General features: G+C 37.8%; 1 protein-coding gene across 32 annotated transcripts in view; it reads right to left on the bottom strand.

Moving 5' to 3' along the window:
* Nucleotides 1-24,311, bottom strand: part of Nrxn1 (neurexin 1) — a 1,058,108-nt gene that overhangs the window by 294,073 nt on the left and 739,724 nt on the right. For all 32 annotated transcript variants that reach the window (XM_040736989.1, XM_040736999.1, XM_040736994.1 and 29 more), the window contains one exon: nt 16,123-16,304. In XM_040736989.1, the coding sequence (XP_040592923.1) occupies nt 16,123-16,304 (182 nt within the window). The remainder of the gene's footprint in view (nt 1-16,122; nt 16,305-24,311) is intronic.

The following is a 24,311-nucleotide window of genomic DNA, read 5'->3' on the forward strand; positions in this document are numbered from 1 at the left end:
AGGTTCAAAGGTGATTCTTACTCAGGTGTAACTAATCTTAAAATAGGAGGACAGAAACTGAAGAACTGACCAAGCATGGTGCAACTTTTCAAGCCTGTCTTACTTACTCCCAATACAGTATAAGAGATTATCAGTCACAAAATATATGATTGATGTCCTGTATGTAATCTAACCTCTGAAATCAAGAGCTTTGTTGTTTAAGTGAGCCAATAAGATGTGGGAATCTATGGTTTTCTAGATACTTTCCAGTAGAGTATGTCTGTTATTGTTCTGTCTGTTATATTATTAACCACAATAATGCTGACAACATTGGTTCATTTAGAAATTTGTCACACTCTACTGTTGCTTTGCATCCTGAAGAAACATTGACTGATATGGGAAGTGACTAGTGGAATAATTAAGAATTATGGAATGAGAGAAAGGTGGAAAACACAGAGGCATACACCAAAACAGCACTGGTTCTTGTTGGGACAGTAACCTCTTGCCTGTTTCCTCTTTCCAGTAGTGAAAAGTACCACGAGATTGATGGAATTGTTATCTGATTAATCTAAGACCATGACTGCTCTAGGAATACTTCCTGGAAGGTGGAAGTTTGTGGCCATAGTGAAAAGGGTGTTGGTATCTTTTCTACAAGGCTATTAAAACTGAGACAATCTTAAATCAAATATATTCCACAAACTATGTCATTCTATGTAGCTCAGTATTTAAGAAATATGAAGTCAGATTGCATTAAAAATAAAACACAATGGAGCTGGTTCAGGAGGTGAAGGGCCCACTTCCAGGCACTAGGAAGGACCTGATTTTGATTCCCCAAATTCATATAAAATAGTAAGTAATAAAAGTTGGGTGTGTTCATCCCATTTGTAGGAATCTATTCATCCTAAAGAAATGTTAAATGATATTATTAAAAATTAAAGTTATTTGATATATTAAAATTCTAAAACAATATATACATACATCAGAAAATGGCTCAATAAATAGTTCTGCATACAAAACCAATAGGATATCATGAGGAAAATAGAGTGTGTAGAACATGGTCAACAAGACAAAACGGCTCTCTAGAGAACGGGAAAAGAACTTTGCCTACCCCACATCTGATCTCCAAAATATACAAAGTGTAATCGAAAATGTAATAGTGTTTCAAGTATAGCCAAGAAAAATAATCATATGATAGAATAGTGTGTATCGGAAGTATGTATCTTTCTGACAAATGTTGAAAATGTGTTCATATATAAAACTATTTGTGTATGTGCACATCTATTTGTGCATATACCCACATGTGAAGAAAAGAAATGCATGCATAAAATGTAAGAATAGAATTCAGACAGCATAGTAAAGATAGTACATTACATGCAGCTTCTAACTTTTATTCTCATCACTGCTGTGTTATCTAAATTTCCAGTGAGTATTTTTATGATCTAGAAATAATATTTATTAAAATATGAGTTGTTCTGAAAAGCAAATAGAGTCTCTCATCCATAAGGCAACAAATAAAATTCAATTCTTTCTGAACAGCCTGTTGTAAAATATTATTGGCCTTACAGACCCAGATCTATGCATCACTACTCTATTGAATCCAGTTTATGTCTAGCTGGTTTGAAAAATACAACAACAAAAAAGCCAGTAAATAAAAGGAGCAGTTAAATAATGGAAATGTAGTCTATGGAAATGAAGGAAATTCACTTAAACCTAAGGAATTATGCAACCATTGATTATTATCTCACTTAATAACGAACAACATCTATGTAGCAATCTCACAAACAAATACAACTCCAGCCACTTCACACATACAACGTTATTTGCAATAGACAGTTACAGTCATCTGAATTAGACACCGAGAAGAGGCGTAGAATGTGTGCTTTTTGTTTCTGTCCACAATGTGAACTATCTTTGCTATGCCTGCAGTTAAAGAGCCAATCAACTCAATTCTGAAACCCATGCAGTAGGTGTCTGACCTCATTCCGTTTTTCTACTGAAATTTCAACCCCATTTCTCTGCTGATGCCCTGTGGGATATGGAACCCCAATGCCTGCTTTCATTGCTAATTAACAATAATGAGAAAGATGATATGTATTTTTTTTTCTTTGAATACCTCAGTCAGAAACATATCTAACCAGTTAGAGCCATGACGTAACATGTCCCACTCTCCCTTTTCCTTCTCATTTGCAAGTTTAAATACACACCAGTTCTATCCTGCCTCCAAGTTTAAAATGATTTCTTTCAAATGTCAAGCCTTCCAGGCATCAGTCTGTGTTACAGCCTGGCGAGAGGCTGAACGTTGTGACTACAGCCAGAATGTTCAGAGCCACGTTGGTGACTTTTATATTTATTTTCACATAAAGCAATATAATTAAGCCCAATATGTAGGCATCACTGGAAAATTAACAGACACCTGAAATTCTACTCAGTTGGTGCATTTTGCTTCCAAATATCACATGCTGTGTCAGTGCTCTGTGTATTTCAGTGCAGTTATGTTAAGACACTGGGAATTCCCCTATCCTCACCACAATGAAGAAATCTCTTGACAAAGCACACCAAACAAAACCATTCTCTTAATTGGTATTCAGGTTATAGGAGCATTGGGGAAAGAGGCTGAGAGAGTCTCAGATTTTCCCTTGCACTAAAGAAAAATGAATTCCAAAGTCGTAGAGAATTGATTGAAGTCTAGGCAATTATTAGTTTTGTGATATCGGTCAATTTCTTTTAAAGTGCAATCACATGTCTGTAAGATTGAGACAATAATTCTTTGGTGGATTACTGACAATATTAAGTGAAATACAACTTTTAGCAAAATGTTTAAATTGATAAACACTCAGTACATGCTAAATAGCATTGCTTAGTTATTATTCTTGAAAAGAAAATGAATTGGACAAGCATGATTTCAGAAGCAGATTTTAATTTTATCTACAATAAATATTTTCAAGCACTTAATATGTATATTAATTTAAAGCTAAAATAAACAATGATCTGAGAATTAATTTCACGTACATCATTTAACCAAGTGTCAGATATTCACAAAGGTAGAGAAGAAAGCAGGGGTAGTGGATGGCGACATATGGCTGAATTCTATATGGCAGAAGGACCATGAGCTCCTGGTCAGCTGCGGCAACATAGAGAGACCCCGTCAAACAAGGAAGAAAAAGAATAAGGCAAGGATGGGATGTAGCTCAGAGGTAGAACACTTGCCTAGCATGGCTTTGATCTCCAACATCAGGTAGGGCCACAATGCCACAGTTAGTGAATAATTCATAACAGACCCCAGATCTCAGGGCTTTGCTGGCTGTGTGTATGCTTCAGTAGGTTGGAAGTGGAGAGTCCCAGCTGAGCATCAATTGCTTGTACCATTATCCTTTGGGAGTCTACCTCATACTGTGCTCAAAGGAAAGCAGGGCTGAGTGAGACTTGTACTATAGTGGAAAACTACCAGCTGGAGATCAGGAGAAGCCAGGAGCCACATGAAAGGAACCAATAAGTTCACCTATGTCTCTGTTCACTCACAGTGCCTTCCCTCTTTCGTCAGTAACTGTATTATACACTAAGCAAGATGCTGACATATATAAGTGTATACCTGTATATAATATATGATATATATGTTCTCACTGACATCAAATGTTCATGTTAGAAGTGCATATAAAAATAGCACAATAAGCTATATAGAATTAAATTGTATATAGTAAAAATTAAAACAGGGACCTCTAATAGTACCAAAAAGGATATGGTTAGTTTTCTTATAGGAAACAAAGTAAAGCTTTACAAATATATATGTATAAAAATATATTTAAAAATAATCTAAAATTGAAAATGCGTTGGGAAGGCAGGTATAGAAAAGATGGAAGAGGAATTTTTCAAAGAAAGGAGTTGGCATGAGTAAAGACACCTTAGAAGTCCAATTTTACTGTCACTAATGATACAAATATGTAATTGTGTTCTTCGATTCCTTTTAAATGAGACATATCCCATACAAATCAATCCAAATGCTATTTTAGATAGTTAATCACAGGATGTTTGAGACAGCAAGCTAGATGACTTATTGTTTTTCATTTACTAGACACAATGCCTGAGTTGCAGAGGTCTGACATAATCTGGAGATTCTGTGGTACTGGTGCAAAAAACTGGGATTCTTCTGTGGGTTTCCCCATCAAGGTCTTGACTCCTTTGTTCATATTATCACTCCTCCCTCACTTCAGTTGTACTCCAGGAGATTGGAACATTGGCTAGTTGTGGATTCTGACCAGACTTAGTAAGAGATCACTTATTTAGGTCTGACAAATGGAGAACCAGAACAAGCCCAAACTAGACTCCCTTAATATAGGTGACAATGGTGTGACTGGGGTAATATATGAGGCCACTGGAAGTGGGTCCAAGATCTAACACTAATGCACAAACTGACTTAGTGGAGCTCATTCTATATGGTGAGATACCTTGCTCAGCCTACACACAGGGGTGTGGGGATGGAGAGGCGCCTTGGTCCTACCTCAATGAGATGCTAGAACAGACTTAGTAGACTTCCTAGAGCAGGATCAGATGGGAGGTGGGGGGGGAAGGAGGGGAAACTGGGATTGGAATGCAAACAATAAATTAATAATTAAAAAAAGCTGGGATGATTAACTTCATTCAAGTGCCTTGAACAGACCAAAGACAGAGTTGTTGTGGTTGGCCTCATGTAGGATGGTTGATCTCTGCGATTTTCATCCCGATTACAAAGGCATCTGCTTCAGGGGAGTCAGTTTCATTCAGGGACATGAGAGTCAGACCAGGTGAATTTGACCCTGACTTTGTAGCTTTGTATTGGAAGACTCATTTCTCAATAACTAAATGAGCACTGTAGGTTATTTTCTCAAGGAGGGGTGTATTACATGGGCTTAGAGCAGTTATGAAATCATTGATCATTTTATGATGTCACATACAGAAAGACCATTTAATGGTGTTGAAAACCATGTTGTTGGGACGCTACACCAGAGTGATTAAAAACCCAGCCCACATATTAACATTGTGTGTGCCTGCTATGCCAGGAGAATGGATGGAATCCATTAATTCTAAGATACTGTGTGTCAGAATTCACGCTTCATTTGATTCTGTGTATCAGTATCCAGAGAGGTGCTTAGTACATAAGCACTTAAAAAGTGGCCAAAGGTCACATGCAGGCATTGCAGAAGGACTGCATGAGAGTTCGAAAGGGGTGAGACAGATAAAAAAAGTCCAGATTGTACATTCATTGGACCTGCTAGGTAGTGTGGCTATACAATTATTTGTAATAAAGGGCAATGGTTCTCTTTATAAGCAGGTTAAGAAATACTTCTAAAATGTAGCCCTTTTGGGGAGACAATACATGCGAACTCTACAGTACCAAATATGCATGTAGGCAAAGTTGATAGAACCAGGTTGGTAGACCTTCTGGAACCCTAAACTGCTTCCACTAATATTGGTTGGTCACTTACTATGTTCCAGGCTCAGACTGAGTTCTGTCACAAAACGGATGTCTTCACAAAGCTTATTACCAATCAGCAACATTCTGTTCATCATGACTAATGCAAAAATGCATGCCGTGCCTGGTGGTGCAAACTGTAATCCCAGTCGCTAAGGAGGCTGAGGCAGGAGGATCCCAAGCTCAAGGCTTGTCTGGCCAACTTAGTGAGACCCAGTGGTAGGGTAAGTGTCTAGCATACACCAGACCCTTGGTTCAATCACCAGTATTGACAGTGGGAGAGGGGAGCAAAAAAAAAAAAAAAAAAGAGAGAGATTTAAACGTTAAACTAATTCTGAAACTCTTCTGGTTCAGAAATTTTCTGAAGAAACTATGAGGACTACAAAAAGAATAAAAAGTGTTGTTTGCTGATTTTTCTTTCCAGAAATTATTTGGCTTTACCTTACAAAACAAATCACCAGGTGTCTTAGTGTATAATTTTGATAAATGGACAGTCAGTTTATCTCCTTAAATAATCATTGCCAAACAATTTGCATACAAGACCATGTCCTCTCTAACCAGCCTTGTTACTAGGTGCAGTTGAAATGCAGCCCAGCAGTGGGAGAACAGAATAGTAGGGGGGGTTGGAAAACTCTCAGAGTGATTACGCCAGTAGCACTATTTTCACTGATTTTTCTATCATAAGCTCAGAGCCTTGCACTGCTGAAAATGAGGAAATAATATTAACCAGGTATGTTTTAACAACAAATATGGCAGCCAATGGTATGGAACATTCAAGGCTCAGATGAAACACTCTTGTCAGTATGGGAGAAAGGGCCAAGTTCATGATGAACTCCATTACTTTGTATGCTAACTTAAAAAAAAATAAGCTGGGCACTAGTACCACACACCATTAATCCCAGCACTCAGGAGGCAGAGGCAGGTGGATCTCTGTGAGTTTGAGGCCAGCCTGGTCTACAGATCAAGTCCCAGGACAGCCAGGGCTACAAAGAGAAATCATCTTAAAAATGAAAATACATACATAAGTAAGTAAATGAATAAATTTTGAAAGATAGCTTTAAACATGCTGGTGTACTATGTAGGAAGAGAGATTATGGAAAAGACTGTTGCAACAGTTCTAAAGAGGCCATTAAACTTCAGCAGTATACAGGACATAGAGAGCAAGTAACTTCTTTTTTTTTCCTTGCTTTTTTTATTTATTTAAGTTAGAAACAAGCTTGTTTCCCATGTCAATCACAGCTCCCTCTTCCTCCCCTCCTCCCGATTCCTCCCCACCAGACCCCCTCAGTCCCCCACCCAATCTCCACTCCAATCCCCAGGGAGGGTGAGGCCCTCCATGGTGGATCTCCAGAGTCTGTCATGTCATCTTGGGCAGGGTCTAGGCCCTCCTGCAAGAGTCCAGGCTGAGAGAGCATCCCACATTTTTCTAACCCTATAATTATCAGCCCATAGCTAATGGGACTGAGAACCTAGCTTCAAAATGTATCTAACTTAAATTTACTTATATATAAAATTTAAATTGCTATGTAGTTAATATGTAGAATTTTAAGTATGCTTAGAATAAACAAGTCAGTAGACCTATGACTGTAAATTTTATAAAACCAAGGAGTTTGTGATTTAAAAAAATCTTAGATTCTGAACCGAGAGGTACAAGTAATAATCTATGTTTGACAAGATTTAAGATGATAGTAACTTATGTATGAGTTAAGAGATACCATAGTCAATTTAATTATTGAAATCAGTTTTATCTTTACCTTTGCTTCTATAATGCAACCACTAGAAAATGTGAATTTACACATGCGGCTTCCACTGTATTTCAAATGGAGAGTACTAGCTGAGAGATACTTGGGGAGTTGGTAAGAACCCGACAGGTTAAAAGTGCAAGCATATGGCCAATACAGCAAAGATTCTATCAGTGATATAACTCTGGACACTTGGTTGGAAGATGGTGCGACTGGTCTCTAGTGTGCTAACTCTGAGCTGTCTCTGAGGCATCCATGCGGAAATGAGTAAGCAGTTAGAAGCACCAACAAGGGATGGGTGGAGGCAGGAGAAAAGTCAGGACAATGGCCATGTTTAGGAGTGAGCAGTTGGCATATGATAGCTAAAACTCAGAGAATTCTCAACATTATGTACACCTGCTTTCAAAAGTTAACCATTAGTAATTGGCTAAATTTTATTTTCTTCACTAAAGAATATTTTGTCAATCAATTTTGTATTTTCTATTTTTTCCACTGGACAGGGAAGCTTAAAGGAATAGGTCCCAGGCAGAAATGTGTTTTTCTTGATAGGAGGAGTCCACCTTTAAGGTGTCTCCATATGTCTGGTTGCAATATGTTCTCCTAAGGCAATAGAGCATCCCTCATCAGCACTAGACTATACTGGCAGAAATGCTGCACAGCTTCTTCAGCTGGTTTTCAGGAGGGCAAAATCCTCTTGGGTGTTTTTGACAAAGGATCCCCAGTTCTGACATATTTCCTCTCGCAGAAAGTTTCTAAGATGTTACAATTGACATATCATGACCCTAACATGCATATTTTCATCTAAGCCATTTTCTCAGGCTCGTGAAAATTGTACCTAGTCCCCTGTTGCCAGTGTACAGCCTGAATTATCAATGCCTGCTATTAAAGAAGTACTCACTCCCTAATATATTCACCTCGGTTGCTTCCTCTGTTGAAATAAACCGTTTGAGTCAGGTGGCAGTGGTGCACACCTTTAATCCCAGGTCTCTGGAGGCAGAGACAGGCAGATTTCTGTGAGTGCAAGGCCAGCCTGGTCTACGGACTGAAATAAACGTTAACATTTGGCAAGGTCAGTTTCGATATCAATAAGATTCTAATGCATAGCATCACCATCCTCTTGTTCTCTAGTCTTTGCTTGCTATACTGTTTGCATTTTTAGAAAGTATGACTACTATGCATTTGGTTTATGACTTTCCATGCATTCCGTGCAACAGAAGGCATTTTCCCATCAGTGTGCAAATGACCTGATTCACTATGCATTCCTCAAAATAGTTATTAAGCCCCAAGCAGTGACTTCATTTGTTTTCCTTCAATCTATATGATGTTTAGACTTTTGCAGAGTTTGCACCCTTAATAACCATTGCATATATTTTAACAGTGACTCATCATTGCTTTCTGGAAAACACAGACAGAATATTGCAAGAATAAACATACCAATACCTGCATAGCACACACATTCTTAACTACTACCTCTCATGGCAGCTGCATAGTAACCAAACTGTTTTACACAAAATAACCAATCAGCTACAACATAAATTACATCTTAGGTGACCCATTATGCTGACTTAAATTAGCCTAAAGAAATGTTTCTTGGGGGTAGAGTTCTGAAAATGATTTAATTACAGAGAGAATCTAACAAGGGAGTCTTGTTGTGTTGAAAGCTTGGCACAAGAAAAACAGTTAAGTAACTTACCACTGCCTAATCTGAGGGCATTGGAAGGCATTCTGTGCAACAGCTTGAGACTCCCTAAAAAGCGATGGATCAGGAAGGGAATTTGTCACAGAAAGGGGCAGTCTGCAGACCAGATTCTCTCAAATAAGTAATATCTTGAACATCTTATCCCACCTTTCCAACTGCATTCATAACATTTTTCATACAAGACCAGGAAGTGAGAATGTTGCACGGGCAACTGTAGAAACCCTGAGCACAGGGACAGAGACCTTGGTGACTGAGAGTCAGCTATTAAGCCATAATGGGAAGAGATGATTTGGAGGACATTAGAAACATAGTACAGGAAAAACTTTTTCTTTGAAGTGCATTAGTACATTTCATTAGACTAGAGAAACGAGAAGGGAGATCTGGCAGACAGATCCAAAGTGGGAAACGGTGATCAGAAAGCCCAGTGGGTTTCACTTAAAGGGGAGGACTTGCCTCCCATGTAAATACATGGAAGTCATCAGCGTATTGATGTTCCTTTCTTTTGAATACAGGACTGACATGATCAAAGAGGCAATCTAGAGATGAATGATATCAAAAAATTATTTAACCAACTAACCAATACAAACGACTGAGGAGTATTAAGAATGGAGATAGAACAACTGAGAAGCCGAGGCAGAGGGTGAACATCTAAGTGATAAACATGAACTGAGGAATTACAGGTAGAAGTCACCATCAGGGCTCTCACTCCATGAATTCGGCAACAGAGTTTCAGGAGAGAGAAGATGCTAGAGGCTCATTTCAGAGGACTGCACAAGAAAGCTAATTACTCAGTTGCCTAGAAAAACAAGAGACTGCATTAGTTTCTGGAAAGCAAGCAAACAAGTTGTGAGAATCAGAAGGACCCAAACTTGTATCAACTCCCAACCAAAAAGAAAAAGGGGCAAAGAAAGTCAACAAAGCAAGGAAGTTAGAATAAGGGGGTTACAGGTTTCAAGACAGCTAAGGGGGTGAGGTGGTTTGAACAAGAGTGATCCCCCATAGGCTTCAATATTTGATCTTTGTTCCCCAGTTCGTGAAACTATTTGGGAAGGATTGGTTGGTGTGTCCTTGTTGTAGAAGCTGTGCTCTTAAGAGCGGGCATTGAGGTTTCAATGGCCCATACTACTTCCAGTAGGATCGTCATGGACACACCCTCTGAAACAGTAGGCAAGCTCCCAATAAAATCTTTCTTTCTGTAAGTTGTGGAGTCCATGCTGCTTCTTCACAGCAATAGAAAGGTTGCTAAAATAGCAACCAAAGCTGTTTACTGCTAAGCTCAATGACCCCATTTCCATCTCCTGGATCCAAAGGATATAAAGGAAACAACTAACAAGAGAGGTGCAAGTTACTCTCTCATCCCCACGTGCCTGCTACACACACACACACACACACACACACACACACACACACACACACACACACACACCAAGCAATACAAACAAACCCCAAACACAAAAAATGACAAGCCAAAAACGAAGAATAAAAAGGAGGGAAAAAGGTTCTCTTTTCCCTAACATTTGTCAATGTGCTCACATTTGACAGGGACTTGTGTGATTGTGCTTATAATGATAAGACTGGGACATTAACAAACAAACAAACAAATGTCTTTGGAGAGTTTTTCCATGGTTTACTTTTAAAATCTAGGTTGATACTCCCAAGGAGAAAAGAAACGGGAGGGTTTTGCATCCATAAACTTGGCTCTTCCCCAGCACAGCCTGGCACTAGCTATCCCCATAGCCAATAGAAATGTGGGAATCGCATTTCTTTCCCAGAGATGATCGTGTCCTTCATACCTCAGCAGCTTGGATGGCAAGAAAATGTCAACACATGGTGAAAAGCCATTATTTGACTCTTTTAAAATTCTAGTCAAATTGGCTACATGTGTTCTAATTAATTCCTACAAGAAGCAGGAAAACAAAACCATGTGAAATATCTCCTGGTTTTGACTTAAAGGGTTGAGTTTCAATATTATGTGGCAACATGCAACTCTTACAAATAAGTGCATCTGTTGGTTAAAAAGAACATTTCAGATAGAGCATAATTTCAATTCAGAAAGAGCTTGTGTGGGAATAATTATGTTTTATCTTGTTTATATTAGTATTCACCCATATATAATTATTGACTTTCAAAAGATGTTTTTGGATTGAGTGGTAGAACAGTGAGATCTTGTAGTCATGTAACATGGATACAGACAGAGAAAGATGAAAAAGGCCAGGCATGAATCAATATTGACAAGTTATTTTGAGACATTTAACATTTACTATAAATACAATGTTTTGAGTGCATATTGAAAATGCTAATCAAAGGTATATTTGTAAATCAAAATCAATTAAGAACTTGACTTCAAAATGCAGCTTCCACCCCAGCAAAGTACAAAGAAGAAATACTTAAGGCAAAAGTGTACAACAATTCACTAACCGAATTTGCAATGCTCTTTCATGCTCCTAAGATGAAAGCATTTCAAAGATCACTGCTCAATCCTGCTCTCTTTTACCTTCCCCAGTTGGAATAAGGTATTTTAACACACACAAACAGATGAGCCCTCATTTACACTGGCTTTCTTCCATAAACAGGGAGGTGTTAAAAGTGATCCCCAATTAAGACCCACAAAGTGATACCTACAAGAGATTTTTTTCTGAAAGTGGCAATATTCGCAACATTGCATACTGCATCTGATAAAAATTGTATGCTAACACTGAGAAAAATCAATCTTAGCTCAATCTTTGTGCTCATTGCCCCTAAGAAAATATTTTTAATAAACCAAGAGCTTCAACATTACTAATTTGAACATTTATGATGAAACAATTTGCAAGTCACTTTATATTTTTTGTCTTAAAAACTATGATTTGTCCAATGCTTATACATGTAGTATCTACGTAATGTCAACTTATTCATATCCACAAAGCTTAATGTAGACCTGGGACATGTTAGATGCCCAATAAAAACTATGGAACAGGTTTCAAACTGATAACAAGCTATGTTTCCATAAGTTATTTTTTATTAATCATCATCATTATTATAAATCACATTCCATAACATCATAAAGTTTATCTTAAAGTCAGAAAAATATGAAATAACTAGAGAGCAATTTTATAATAAATGGGGTAAAATTGATGGAAAGATAAGTGATTCATCCAACAAAAATTTTCACCACATACATTATTAAAACAACCAAGGATTCTGCATCAAATATTTATAGATTAGTAACAGTTAAATTACAATCTACTGCCAGGTGGTGGTGGTGCACGCCTTTAATCCCAGCACTCTGGAGGCAGAGGCAGGCAGATCTCTGTGAGTTCAAGGCCAGCCTGGTCTACAGAGTGTGTTCCAGGACAGTCTCCAAAACCACAGAGAAACCCTGTCTTGAAAAACCAAAAAAAAAATACAGTCTACTATAAAATAATTATTGTAAGTTACTATATGTCTTCTATTTGTCAATAGAAAGCTAGATGATATCACCCCAGTTATATGGAAACTAAATTGCATCTACAAAGGGCTTTTTGACTACTGAAAAGTTAAAGGTTTAATTTTACTCTTAATCTATGACTCAGTATTTTCAGTATTTAATTAACTTATTCATTCCTTCAGAAAACTTAATGTTCCTTCACTCCAAATCTTCACCATTCCCCATCTCCCAAAGCCTTATAATCGATAATCTACCTGGCTTTGACCTCTACATTGATGGCATTTATAGTAAGATAACAAAAATCAATCTATCAAAATTAGGACACCTGATTCCAAGTGAACTTTTCCCAAGTTGTTGTATTTTTTTAAGTTCATAGTTAATCAAAATTCAAATGTGATTACATTTTCCAATGAAATCAAATTTGATCACCTGAAAAATGGGAAGATAAGTCACGCCAAATATTCAAATTTTCATTGAAATTATATGCCAATCAGACTTTTACAGCTAGCTAATTGAAACAGCATTATACATTTTTAGCAAGAAAGGAGGATCTTTTAATGTTGCAATCAACCTTCCTGTTTATTTCCTCCCTCTATCAATTAAAGTCAGAACACAATTTTTAGATGAGACCCATACATACTTTATACACTGCTGACTTGGGAAGCTCACTTTCTGACTTTTATGGAGATAAGATATGTCACCTGTTATACATCTCTACTGAAATTGTTGTTTTCATAAACAAAACCAAACAATAGTAGTAGTCGAAAATTTTACACCTTGCTTTAGTTTTAACTTTCTTATCCCCCATTCAAAAACAATATTTATTTTGGAAAACCAAGATGAACTTGACAATTGTACTAATATTCATGTAAAACAGCTCTTGGATATTCTCAAACTTAATAATTAATATTATGCATAGTTGCCAAGCATGCTGGCTATAATCCCAGTTATCAGGAGGCAGAGGTAAGAGGATCAATGGAATGACAATCTGTCTCAAAAGTCCCATCAGTGCCCATTCTTCACACACCAAGAAAAAAATGAAGTCTCTGATGTCTCAGCTCGAATTTATTCTTCCCGTTCTGATTTTCCCCTTTCCTTGCTTTTCTACTTTCCTGATTTCCAGTTTGCTCTTATGTTTTCTATTTCTATTCTTTCATGAATCCAGTTATGTAAAAGAAGTAGAGGTACAGTTCAGTATTAAAGAAGGCAAAGCAAGTACACCAAACTAAAACCCATCTTTGAGATAATTTTAATTGCATGAGAACCATGTCCAAATAAATACCATTTGAGTTCTAATGGCTGGGCATGATGTACAGAGGGGAGGGAGAGGGGTTTCTCTTTGTTGGATTGAACTAGGACTTAGACCTGGCTTTAGAAAGCAGTGGGCAGGGCTGACTTCAACAATGGTGGTGTTAGGCCCTAAGTTAACCTGAAAGCCCCACTGCCCAAAGACCAGGTAGTTTCCTAGGATTCTGGGAGTTGTAGTTCTTGAAAAATAACACCAAGGACCAGTTGACTTCCTGGGATTCTGGGAGTTGTAGTGCTTAGAAAATAAAAACAAAGCCTCATGGAAAAGTAGGGTGACCTGTGGGTTTTGTCCATAGAAACCTCGCCAACCTGCCAACCCGTGTCTCAAGGCCCTTCAGAAGGATAGTTCCAGGGGATGGTCCTAACCAAATTCCATCTTGATCAGTATTTAATATTTTAACAAAAGCTTGCTTTAATTTGGCCAAAATAGTTGAACTGGGTTTTCATAAGTGAATTTTAGGATTAAGAGTAGGAATCTGAAGACAGTAATATCTACTTTCCAATTAATGACCAGCTCGGGGAGGCAAGGTTTCTAATCGAAGAAAAATATTATATAGAGAGATAAGCATTGATTCTAGAATGAATGGCCAAGCAAGGGCTACAGGGGAGAGCTGGGAGGAAGGAAAGAAAAGAAATCCATGGCCAGGAGGACACATGCTGGGACAGACATGGAAAATATTGACTGTTAACTTTCAAAAGAGCTTAAGCTTATAGTTGGTCAGCATTGGAAAGAAATGCTCAACACTGTAAACCAATCCTTTTGTCCATAAAACAAACAGCAGTAGTTTGAGTAATTCAATAATAGCCCCTTACCACTTCAGGGAAATCATTGCAGAACCTTTCTCAGGCTAAAAGTGTAATTGGCTATGGATCAATAAGTAATTTCTCTTAGAAGGACAAAGGTCTTGTTTTCTTTATTTTTAATATATATATATATATATATACATTTCTATAATAGCAACGCTCTTAAATCAGAACTGAGAAAATATATTTTGAAAATTGAGATTACCCTAAACAGCAAGATGCCATACTGCCCTTCGAAGTTAATCTCAACTGATCATTTATTCATGGTGCTATAAAAATCCAAATGCTTTCAATTTTGATTGTTAGGTATTTGCTGAAAGGCAGCTGAAATTGCTTTCCAGAAGGTTGCCATTTTATGACAAGTGCATTTCGAATGGAAATTTACAAGGGTTCAATAATGGTTATACCAAAGTGTTATTTTCTGTTTATCCTCCCCGCCCCCCAAGATTAGCAAGGAATTCAGCTCTTGTGGTCAATGTGAAACTTTAGCTGGCCTACTGGAAATGCTGCAAATCTAATGTAAAAATAAGATTAAGAAAAAATTAATAAAGTCTTTCAGATTTAAAATCTTGTCAATTTGTGATAAAGTGGTGTGGTGATCGATGGTTTTCCTAATCATTTTAGGACTGATTCCTAAGGTCAGTTTGGATCAAGAAGAAAACTGTTGACCTGACCAAAGATCCTTGAAGACCTAGCAGAACACAGACCAGGTAAACATAAAACACATCAGAAATTTCAAGAAGACGAAGACTCTAGGTAAAGCAAGAATCCCTTAGGTTTTTGTTTCCTGGTTTGTTTTCTAATGCTGCTGGGGATGGATCCCTGGAACTTGCACGTGTCACACAAGCCCTGCTGATGTATACCCTCTCTTCCCCACCCCACCCCATCCCACCACCCAAACCTCCCACACCCCCACTCACATTTTCTTGTTCATGATTTTGCAAGACAGAAAAATAGTAATATCCCTTAGCAGTTAAAGCAAGTGCATTTTTCTTTTCTTCTCAAGTAAGTGAGAGAACCAAGGAAATGGTGAATTACAATCTTACTTGATAACTCCTTAGAAGTTGGATTGCAAACGAAGGTCTGAAACTAGAAGGTATGCTATGGAAACTAAAGAGAAAGTGTCTCCTTCATAAGCTATTATTTACCTTCGTGTGTCAAGTTCAGCAGAGCTCAGACAAAACAGGAATGACTCTCAGAACTTTCCCGACAGCCAGTGAAGCTGGTTCAAAATGCCCCCAGAAACAATTGTGTGTGCCGTTCACATCCTCAACTTAAATTTTCACATCCTTAAGTTTCCTTCCTCATTCTTCCCACACCATGTAACTTTAGACAGTTTTTACTCTGGCAAGGAAAGAGGTAAGGATACAGAATCCAGATCCTTGGATGCCACCAATACTACAACCCCCTGCTTCCAGCCAGATGGTACAGTGCTACTGAGCAATAACTTACTTCATTAACATGGAAAATCTTCCTAGAGCAAGAAATTCAATCCCAAATGTCTTTGCAAGCACAAAATTGACATGACTTCAGATTCAAAAATAACTTTTTTTCCTATTATGAAGTACATGTAAATAATAACACTAAGGTTTATTAGCTTACATGTACATTAGTCATACATGTATTATTATTTACTGTAACAATGTATTTTGGGAAAAACATAAAAAGATATATATATACACATATATATACACATGCACACACATATATGCATAAACCTTATTTGAGAAGTACTTACTATGTGCAGTTCAAGATAGTCACCCAGGCCTGAGGAACTGTCCACTCGTACCAATACTGCTTCCTTCTGAACAGTGCTAAACCCTATGGCCAGCCTGTCTGCTCGTGTACTGGGTCGGTCATTGGGAGGCCACTTATACGTGATCTGTCCACCGCCTTTGCTAAAGATATACGTTGTCCCAGCTGTAAAAATAAAATACAAATATCATTAGTACCCATACACCAAATCTATGTTTCCCATGTCATGTATTGATACAGTGATAAAATGTTGACTTTATCCACAAACTAAGGCAAAGCAAATGACAAGTTTCATTGAAACTTGCTCAAGACATAGGACAGAGTTGTTTTTAACAGAAACGGAGCAGCCGCTCAGTTTTTAATACTTTCATTAAATCCACCAGCAGGTGTTTCAGAGCAAATGGTAGACTTCAGCTTTCTCCATTGAATTGGACAAGCATGCAATGTAATGTGCTTCCATTTCTTCCTGCCATTTTTTTTTGAGAAATAGTTCAGAAGGAACCATTGACTGGAGGCTTAAGAAGGCATCAGAAACATAGATCAACTTGTTTTGAAACAAGGGCTGCATTGGAATATGACAGGGTCATACAGCTCAGAGGAACAACCTGCAACAAATAGCCTACAAATCAAACACTTACAGGGAAAGGGTCTCCTCACATATGTCACAGGATGACTCATGAATTTACAATGATGAACCCTGGAAGTCATGTCAACAAATACACACAACACATCTCCCCCACGGAAGTCAGATCTGAACATGTAGCATCTATGGACAATGAAATGACACAGCAACCTAGAGATTCTCTCATTCCCTTCACTCTCTCCAGGTGAATACTGGTCTCATAGCCTGTAGAATAATGTTATCCTCTCAGTCATGGGGGCTAAGATTCTGCTATAGGATGAAGATGTCAGACATTATCGAGCTTACATAGAGAGTTTCAAGGCATGTGAGTCCCATTTCACTGTGCTGCTAGTATCTCTCTCATTAAACATAAGGAATCCCTTGAGGAAGAAAATTTTGAAGAGATTTCAGAAGGAAAATGTGTAAGAGAGAAGAAAAGGGATGGAAAGGACTCTCTATGGTTATGAGCGCTTGTTGCTTTCCTGAAGGACCCAGGTTCTAATCCTGGAACCCACATGGTGGCTCATAAACACCCAGGAATCCAATGCCTTCTTCTGACTTCTGCAGGCACCAGACATATATGTGGTACACTTGCATACATGCAGGAAAAACATCCACACAAAAATAAAAGGAATAATCCAAAGGACAGAGAGGGGGGGGAGAGGAGGAGAGGGGAGGGAAGGAGAGGGAAGGGGAGGAGAGGGGAGGGAGAGAAAAATATGAATAGAGGTGGGTCTGAAGATATCTGTCTGTCTTTCCAGATACTAAGGACACTGAACAGAAAAAAAAAAAACCTAAGTTCAAAGCCTGCCTAAACCATGGACTCAATTCACCCATGGCCTGGCCAACTCAGTAAGACCCAGACTTACAAGAAAAGGACTGAGGAGTTTCAGGGGTAGAGTTTCCACCCAGCAAATGCAAAGCGGTACGTTCAATCTCCAGTGAGAGAGGAAGGAGGAGAACAAAGAGGAGGAGGGCAGGGGATGGGGAGAGAGATTTGGGTTAGAATGTGAAGCATTTGCCCTTAGCTCATGTGTTTGAATATTTAGTCCCCAGGCAGCAGCACCACTTTGGAAGGTTGTAGAACCTTTAGACTGTAGAGTTTTGTTAGATGTGCATTTTTAGCTGTGGCTCTGAGGTTTCACACCTGCTTCCACCTCCTGTCTGCTCTCAGCTTCCTAACCCAGCATAGACACAGTGTCATCAGCTGCTCTGGACTTTTGTGTCCTGCCATAATGGGCTATGAGACCATACTGTCAGCCAGAGTAAACCCTTCCTTCCTTAGGCTGCTTTTGTGGGTGTTTTGTCATAGAAATGAGAAAGTAACTGACACACCTATATTGGCCTTCATCCTCAGAAGTCCGTTCACCCTAATATTACTAAGAAAGCACTGTTGGTAAGGTCTTTTGTTTTGTTTGTTTGTTCATTTTCTGCTTGCTATTTGGTACTTTTGAAGATTATTAAGGTGTTTTGTTTTGTTTTTGTTTGTTTAGCTGTTTAAGTAAGGGATGTCAATAAAAATGGAACATATGAGGAAGGGGCTATAGCCATTATGAATTGTAAGTAGTGCAGACAATTATCAATTTTCAATTTTCTCCTTTTAGTTCACTTTGTTCTTGAATGCATGTGATATACTATCTCACACAAAATAAAGACTGTTCCAAACTAGAGATAATCTTTGACAATGAAAACCAAAAAACCTACCTTGGAATTATGATGTTCTCTTTGGGAATTATCCAAATGAAGCCAAGTTGCAAATAACATTGACTGATACTTCCTGGTGAATTTTTCATGTTTACTTATTCACCTACTTATTTATGTATTTATAATTGATATCATTATTTTTTGAGATAGAATTTTATTCAGGATATGCTTCTCCTGCCTCTGCCTCCCAAGTGTTGGGATCAAGGTCTGAGCTTTCATACCTGACTGAATATGAACTTTTAAAAATCATTTTTATGACTACTTCTTCATTCCTCCCTTATAGAATGGAGTCTCCTATGTTATATCTGAGAAGTTCAGTTATAAGAATCAACTTGTTTGCTAAAGTCACTCATTTGGTTAAGTACCAAGGCTAGTTATAACGTGATTTCTAGACTCCTGACCCAGAATGTGTGGTTTTTATTACAATACTGATTTTTTTCTTTTTTAGGTTTTTCTTGTGTGTGTGTGTGTGTGTGTGTGTGTGTGTGTGTGTGTGTGTGTGTCCTTTGCTTTTTCAAGACAAGGTTTCTCTGTGTAGCCATGACTGCCCTGGAACGTATTCTGTAGACCAGGCTGGTTTCTAACTCACAGTGACCCACCTGCCTCTGCCTCCCGAGTGCTGGGATTAAAGGTGTTAGGACACTGCTGCCTGTGCATGCTACTGTTTCTAAGATATCCAGGGAAAAATTACCAGGATGTGTCTGTCCACCATACCAAAACCAAACATCATACGATAATGTCTCCTATTCATAGTGACATTGTCACCCTATAACCACATGCTTTCCGTCTGTCCAACAACATGTGAACATATAGACTAATATTAGTGCGGTTACTTCTCAAAGCTTTCTAAAGGCAAATGTTTCTAAGTGCCTCATTATTAGCCTGAAGGTGCTCATAGTTTATGCTTCCAGTGATATAAATATAAAACAGATACAATTGCTCCCAGTTTGAATTAATCATGCAATTTACTCTTTCTCAATACACAGTGAGATCTGGGCATCAGCATTCCACCAGCTGATGGTTCCGGTACATGCTGACTTCATGATGGTTTCGGTTTCACTAAAATAAACGAGCCTGGTGATGATTTCTCTATTCTTTTCTTCTGCAAGTTAACCCAAGGGGCAGTTTCGTTGCATGCAGAACTACCCTGCATACACGCCACATACACTATACTGAGTGTGAACTCAACAGTACAATTTTGTAACAAAGGGAATAATTAGGCTAAAGGCCACTCCTCTGCTTACCAGCATATACATGCTGGCTTCTTTTCTAAAATTCCATCTTGCATCCAACTTGAAAGAAATCTTTTATATTCTTAAATCCCTCCTTCCACTCAGTGAGAAAATTGTCCTCGTGATCAAATGGAGTGGATCACTGGGCTGAAATTTCAAAATCTCCTTCATTAAGCATACATATCTTTGCAAATTACAAAGGTGACATGCTTGCTACACCAGAGGAACTTGGAAATGATGAATGTAAACTCTGGCCTGGGGTGGATCTAGTTCAAATTCCAATTCTATCATTTACTGCCATCAGGACTTACTCTATATTTAGGACTTCCTATTCGAAGAGAGAGGTGAGAGCAGCAACACTGTCTCATGAAATTTCTGTAGGGATACAAAGAGGGGTCGCACAGGAGCCCATGGGCAACCTACATTTTAGCATATGCTGAGTGCTCAGAGGATGTGTGTGTGTGTGTGTGTGTGTGTGTCTGTGTGTGTGTGTTAATGCCTGCAAGCATGCACCCAAACCTCAAGAAATATTAAAAAAAGCATTGGAATAGTGCTGAATAATTTTAATACAAACATCTTGAGAAAAATTGGATTTATTTTCAAACCAATTACCTTTTAATAAAGGGATTTCCTATATCATGATTTTTTATTAATCGCTCTGTACTTTAATCCTTGGATTAGCACTGTTTCCTGTAAATCTACCCTATTACTGTTATTTACTTTTGCTAATAGTGAACACTAGAAGTCACATTAAATTACATCACATGGGAGCTTTTGTGAGACACAGAATGTTAGCTCACCACCATAAAGCATCTAGCATGGTCATTTATAGCACAAGACAAATGTTCATTTGATCATCAAACAAATTACATCTATAACACATGCACTAGAAACTAGCTTTATTTCAAAATGTTTATTCTTATAACATATGTTATTTTACTATGAGAGATAGGACTATATCATAATCACAGTTCCAGGACCATATTATAATCACAGTTCCAAGCTTTGTATCAATATAGCAGAGTATGGAGGAATGTGCCACCTTGATTACTTATCAAGTTTCTAGGTGACAAGTACTAATACATCAGTGAGTAAAGGCAGATGGATTTGTTGCAAATTGACCTTGGCATCCATCACTTCACCAAATGTATGGATGACTCAAACTTAAAGTGGATTTTAGCAATCTCTCCACTTAAATAAAGCCTTTCAGCAATCTCTATTATTCACCCTAAATTCATTAACAAAGTAGCATATTTAGATCCATATTCAAGAAATGCCAACACACTTTGCAATGAAATAAGTGTCTGCAAATATAGCACATGAGTTCCAATTTATTGTTGTGCTGTCTGTGATGTTATAATAAGAAACATTTTCATCTCTCATTGAACACTATTGTTTACATGAAGGACACTCTCTTCCTCCCTACTCTCTGTTATCAGCTTTCCCCTCCTGAAGCACCACCACCACAGACTCACTTTATTTCAGTAAGAATCATATATTCCCAAAAATGTACTGAAGCTCTCTGAAAAAGAAATCCAAACAGCATGCACCAAACTGTTCAGTTATTGGTTGGTTCAGATCCTTGCTACATATACAATAATATAATTAACTTCTGAAAAGATTAGCTTCTAACTCATAAGTACATGAATAAAAGGTTCTTGTTTGAAGGCCTATAAACCTGTAACCAACTTGAAATATTCGGGTCATTATGTTTCCATTAAATGTAACAGCGATATACGGCTTTGTCCAGAGAAAGTTCCAGGGACGTAAGATGAAAATTAAAACAGTAATAAATGACAGATTTTATTCTTCCTATAGGCATGTTAATATGCCATTGCTTGGTTTAAAGTTGTTGAGTATTTTTAACATATGGAACCTATTCACTAGAGTAAAGGACCTAGACACAAAAATTAATAAAAAAAAACCACCGTATATTACAAAAGAGTCTAAGGATAACTTTAGTCACTAAATTGTGACATCAACAATATTAACAATTATTAATATTCACATATAATTACAGATCATTCTCTTCCTAAATAATTGTAAAAGCATTCATGCCCACAGGAATTGCAACCTGAAACCAAAGCACTATTGGGTTTTCAATGTCTAATTTTTTAAGAATAAAAAACTTAAGCAAGATTAGAAAATATTTAACATTTCTAAGGTATACTTGGCATAATGGACAAATTCACCGCATGTATAAAAACAGACTAGAGGGGGAAAAAAGGGCAATTGAGCCTTTAATAAGAAAAAGAAGAAGAGTAAGGTAAGTGAAATTGTTAGCTACTGGCCCTAGACACCTAAGCAAAGTAAATAATTCCCTAGTGATGGAGGTCATACTGGAATAGCTCAGTGTCCTTTTTCGGTTGGACAGAGATATAAGGCTGTCCTAAATGGATAGTTGCATGCTTTATCAGAACCTTAAGTTATAAATGGAGAAAAATTTATGAACTTCAAGAAAATTACTTGTTATATGTCATTAAATTCAATGATAGCTATGAACGCTAAAGGGGAACCTCCACTCACGCACTGAATTCCCTCCAGTGGGACCACAGAGTGAGTACCCAGTCCCAAACGCCAGTCAGAAACTCCATCCTGAAGAAAGGACGAGGAATCCAGTGAGCCAACCTCCACAAGCTTCAGCACGACCCTACACAAGACACCATCTCAAAATACAAATGATGCGTGTTTACACAGTAAGAAGGTTCCATCAAACAAAACGATCAAGCAAATGAAAGGGCAGAAAGCTATCATGAGGTCTATGAAGTCAGGAGTCATTTCTCTCAGATAATTCAAATAGGAATTACACATTTCAATAAAGTCATAAAGAAATTTGCTTTGCTACTGACTTAACACGTTTGTCCATTAGAAATGATTTTCTAATAAATATCCTGCTTGTTTGAACTGACTGTCGTGGAAACACTATGGCTTTGAAATAAGCACCTGTTCGCAAATGTAGCATAAGTACATTTTACAATTTGATGTTAATGAACATTTACTTCCATGATGTAAGCGTGTTCCTCTGTGATACCTAAAATAATATTTTAGGGTATAAATAGACCTGTGGATTACTCTTATTTATAACCTTGACATGTACTCAGGGAAACCACAAAGAGCTGCATCGTCTATGCTATTAGCCATAGACCTCTAAAGTTTCAAGGAGAACAGTAAGACTGGGTTAACTAGACCCGTTGTACAATTTAGACATCTCAAATAGAGGAATGCATAATTGGTGTTCACTTGTCTCTATGAAGCCAAGACTACCCTATCAATAACTCAAGCCATCTGAACAAGTCATTTGTTCCTTTGTGTTATAAGGGGGAATTGATTTTAAAAAATGAAAACACCTGTTTTGGGGATACTAAACATGCCTTGGAAAAGAGATGATAGTCAAGTCCCAGTTAAGGGCTTCCTCAAAACTAGAACACAGTGAATACCAATTATTTGTGTGTATACATTTCATAATATACACGTATAAATATATATCTTCAAATTGAAGATGGGTACGTTGCTGAACATTCAAGCCCGTAAATGCTAGTTTAGAAAGTCTATGCAGTAATATATCATGCAGAACAGTTTTGCAATATCTGTCTATGTTTCAAACATACAGAGTGTTAGGCCCAAGGGTTTGAACACCCTATGTACAGGCTTTCACACTATGCTACACTCACCATTTTGTTTACACATTATATTTTGAGACAGAGTCGCACTAACTTGCTCAGGCTGTCTTGAACTCACTCTGTAGACTACTCTGGCCTTGAGCCTGTGATCGTGTTGTCTTAGCCTCCTGAGTAGCTAGAATTACTGACCTGTGCTACCAAGCCTATGGGAACCATATTTTCTTTCAAAAGCACTTTTTAAAAAAGCTATTTTCTTCTGGAACTTGTGTTCTGCAGCTTGAATTGGCGAGTGAGACAAACTTCTTCCAACACCAAATTCAGAGTCGAGGAACCTTTCTAAGTGTCTAGGTCTTAACTATGTGATTGAGAATAACAACAAGAAAGTGGTAGACGTTTTTGCCAATCAGGTCAGGGAAATCCCATAAAGTGATCTAGAGATAAAAATAAAATCAAGCAAAGTGATCGTAAAACCAGTAACCCTGGGAACATCAAATGTTTACATCTTCCTTTTTGAAACTAGGCTCCCTCAAGCAGTTAGTGAACTTCATTAAAATGTCTCTGGCAGGGATTTCAGTAATCAATTTGCATTAGAGCTGTAAGCAACATGAATAGGGAGAGAGGAAATCACAGCATCAGGTTATTGAAGAAAAGTACTATTTTTAAGAACATCAACTAAACAGTGTAAGCTTCTAGCAAATTCTTAAAAAGGAAGTCACCAGAAGTGATTTTTTTTGCACAAAGTGATACCCTTCCATTTACTCATTTCTAACTTTTAATTGTGAATGTTCTGAAAATCATGGTGAAACAGAAATTGCCTAAGCAAAGAAGCCAAATCTAAGATCATTTCAATCAACAAACTAGATATCCACTCATCCATTTACTCATTTACTCAGATGGTTGGGAGCTGCCATACAAGTAAGTGCTGGGAATTGTGACCAAGTTCTCCGCATGGGCAGCCAGTGCTTTTAACCACAGAGACATCTCCCCAGCCCTG

This window comes from Mesocricetus auratus, unplaced genomic scaffold, assembly GCF_017639785.1.
Source record: "Mesocricetus auratus isolate SY011 unplaced genomic scaffold, BCM_Maur_2.0 Super-Scaffold_100676, whole genome shotgun sequence".
NCBI classification, from domain to species: Eukaryota; Metazoa; Chordata; class Mammalia; order Rodentia; family Cricetidae; genus Mesocricetus; species Mesocricetus auratus.